The sequence below is a fragment of the Bactrocera latifrons genome, unplaced genomic scaffold, assembly GCF_001853355.1.
Source record: "Bactrocera latifrons isolate USDA-ARS-PBARC rearing strain unplaced genomic scaffold, ASM185335v1 scaffold_51, whole genome shotgun sequence".
Taxonomy (NCBI): domain Eukaryota; kingdom Metazoa; phylum Arthropoda; class Insecta; order Diptera; family Tephritidae; genus Bactrocera; species Bactrocera latifrons.
In genome coordinates, this window is record NW_017537168.1 from 251890 (window position 1) to 253268 (window position 1379).

At 32.0% G+C, this 1379-nt stretch overlaps 1 protein-coding gene across 1 annotated transcript in view; it reads left to right on the forward strand.

Annotated features, from left to right (window-relative positions):
• Positions 1-428: 428 nt before the first annotated feature.
• LOC108973910 (protein Flattop homolog) overlaps positions 429-1379 on the forward strand; it is a 7764-nt gene continuing 6813 nt past the window's right edge. The window contains exon 1 of the mRNA XM_018941427.1: positions 429-535. Within this exon, the coding sequence (XP_018796972.1) occupies positions 509-535 (27 nt within the window). The 5' untranslated portion in view covers positions 429-508. The remainder of the gene's footprint in view (positions 536-1379) is intronic.

Genomic DNA, 1379 nt, shown 5'->3' on the forward strand with positions numbered 1-1379 from the left:
GTGTTGAGGAGCTTCATTTTAAAATTTAAAATAAATTTTTTTTTTTATTACATTTTGGTTTTCAACTCATTAACTGCCATTGCAAGCAAAACTGCCTTACTTAGGTTATGTAGAAAGTATTTCGGAAACATTCCAGCAAACATGCGTAAACAAGCAGGTTCCTGGCAACCTTAAATATTTGCCCACACTTTGTGCAATAACTTTGATTATTTTACGTTGTCCTGGTATTTTGTATGTTGTTTTTCCTTTTTCTATACATTTTAAAGTGAAAATTTGTCGGCGTACAAACAAAATCCTCTAAATGTGAAGCAATTTGTCAGCAACTCTAGGCAAAGCGAAGGCGTAAACGTAAAAAAAAACTAATATAAAAAAAATTTAACATTTTGACAGTAAACAAATATTATTCAATAAAAAATTCTGAAGCGCAGACGAGGAAATAAAAGTTTTAGTTAAGAAATTATTTTAATTTTTCGTTAACAACCCTTGTGGCGCACACTGTTAACGTGTAATGGCGTATCATTTTAGTGCTAATCAGGTATTTTCGAAAAGATACTGCAAACTAAATTGAAAGCAGTTGCAAAAGTGTTTTGTGAACGTTTAAAAAAAATCTATGCAGACATTTTTGTTAAAAAAATACGAGCGCGTGAAGTTAGTACGCCGTTTCGTAGCCGCCACTGCGTTGCAGTTACACACAAGTTGTGCTAAAGTGTAGGTGGTTAACCATAAAAAAGGAAATTGTTGAAATTACTCAGCAAAACTAATTGCAAGATATTGAAAATAAGCAAAAAATGCTAATTAGCCTGTGCCGTAATCATATTCCAGTAACAATGTAACGGTACCATGCAAAATTACAAAAGTCGGCGCTTGTTGAGCTGGCGCTGAAGCATATTTTTGCGTAATTTTCTCTGCTATATGCTAAGATAATCAATTTATGAGTTGTCTAACTCATACTTTGCTTATCTATTTTGTTGCAGTCAAATTTTCTTTCAAATTGCGACATTTGACAGTAACAGTGGTATGTAACTGCTAATGTTAATATAATGCACGGCATTTGCTTGATTTGTTGGAAAAAGTAGGCCACAGGGCATCTCTATAAATAGCTGCAAATAAAAACAGGGTTGGTGGGCTGGTTTTTGAATTTTTTTAAGAAAAAAAAAAATTTTTTTTTATGTTATTTATGTTGTAGATATAATTTTTTAATTTTGTAAAGTGACCAACTAGCACTGGAGTGCTATAGGCAACTTATTCAGAATTCATGGCAGGCAAATTCCGGTTGCTCTGAAAAATCTATCACTGTCCATATTATTTTTCACATACATAACTGTATCGTCAGTGCAACCGAAGTTTATTTTTTTTTAAATATTTTTTTAAATTCATTT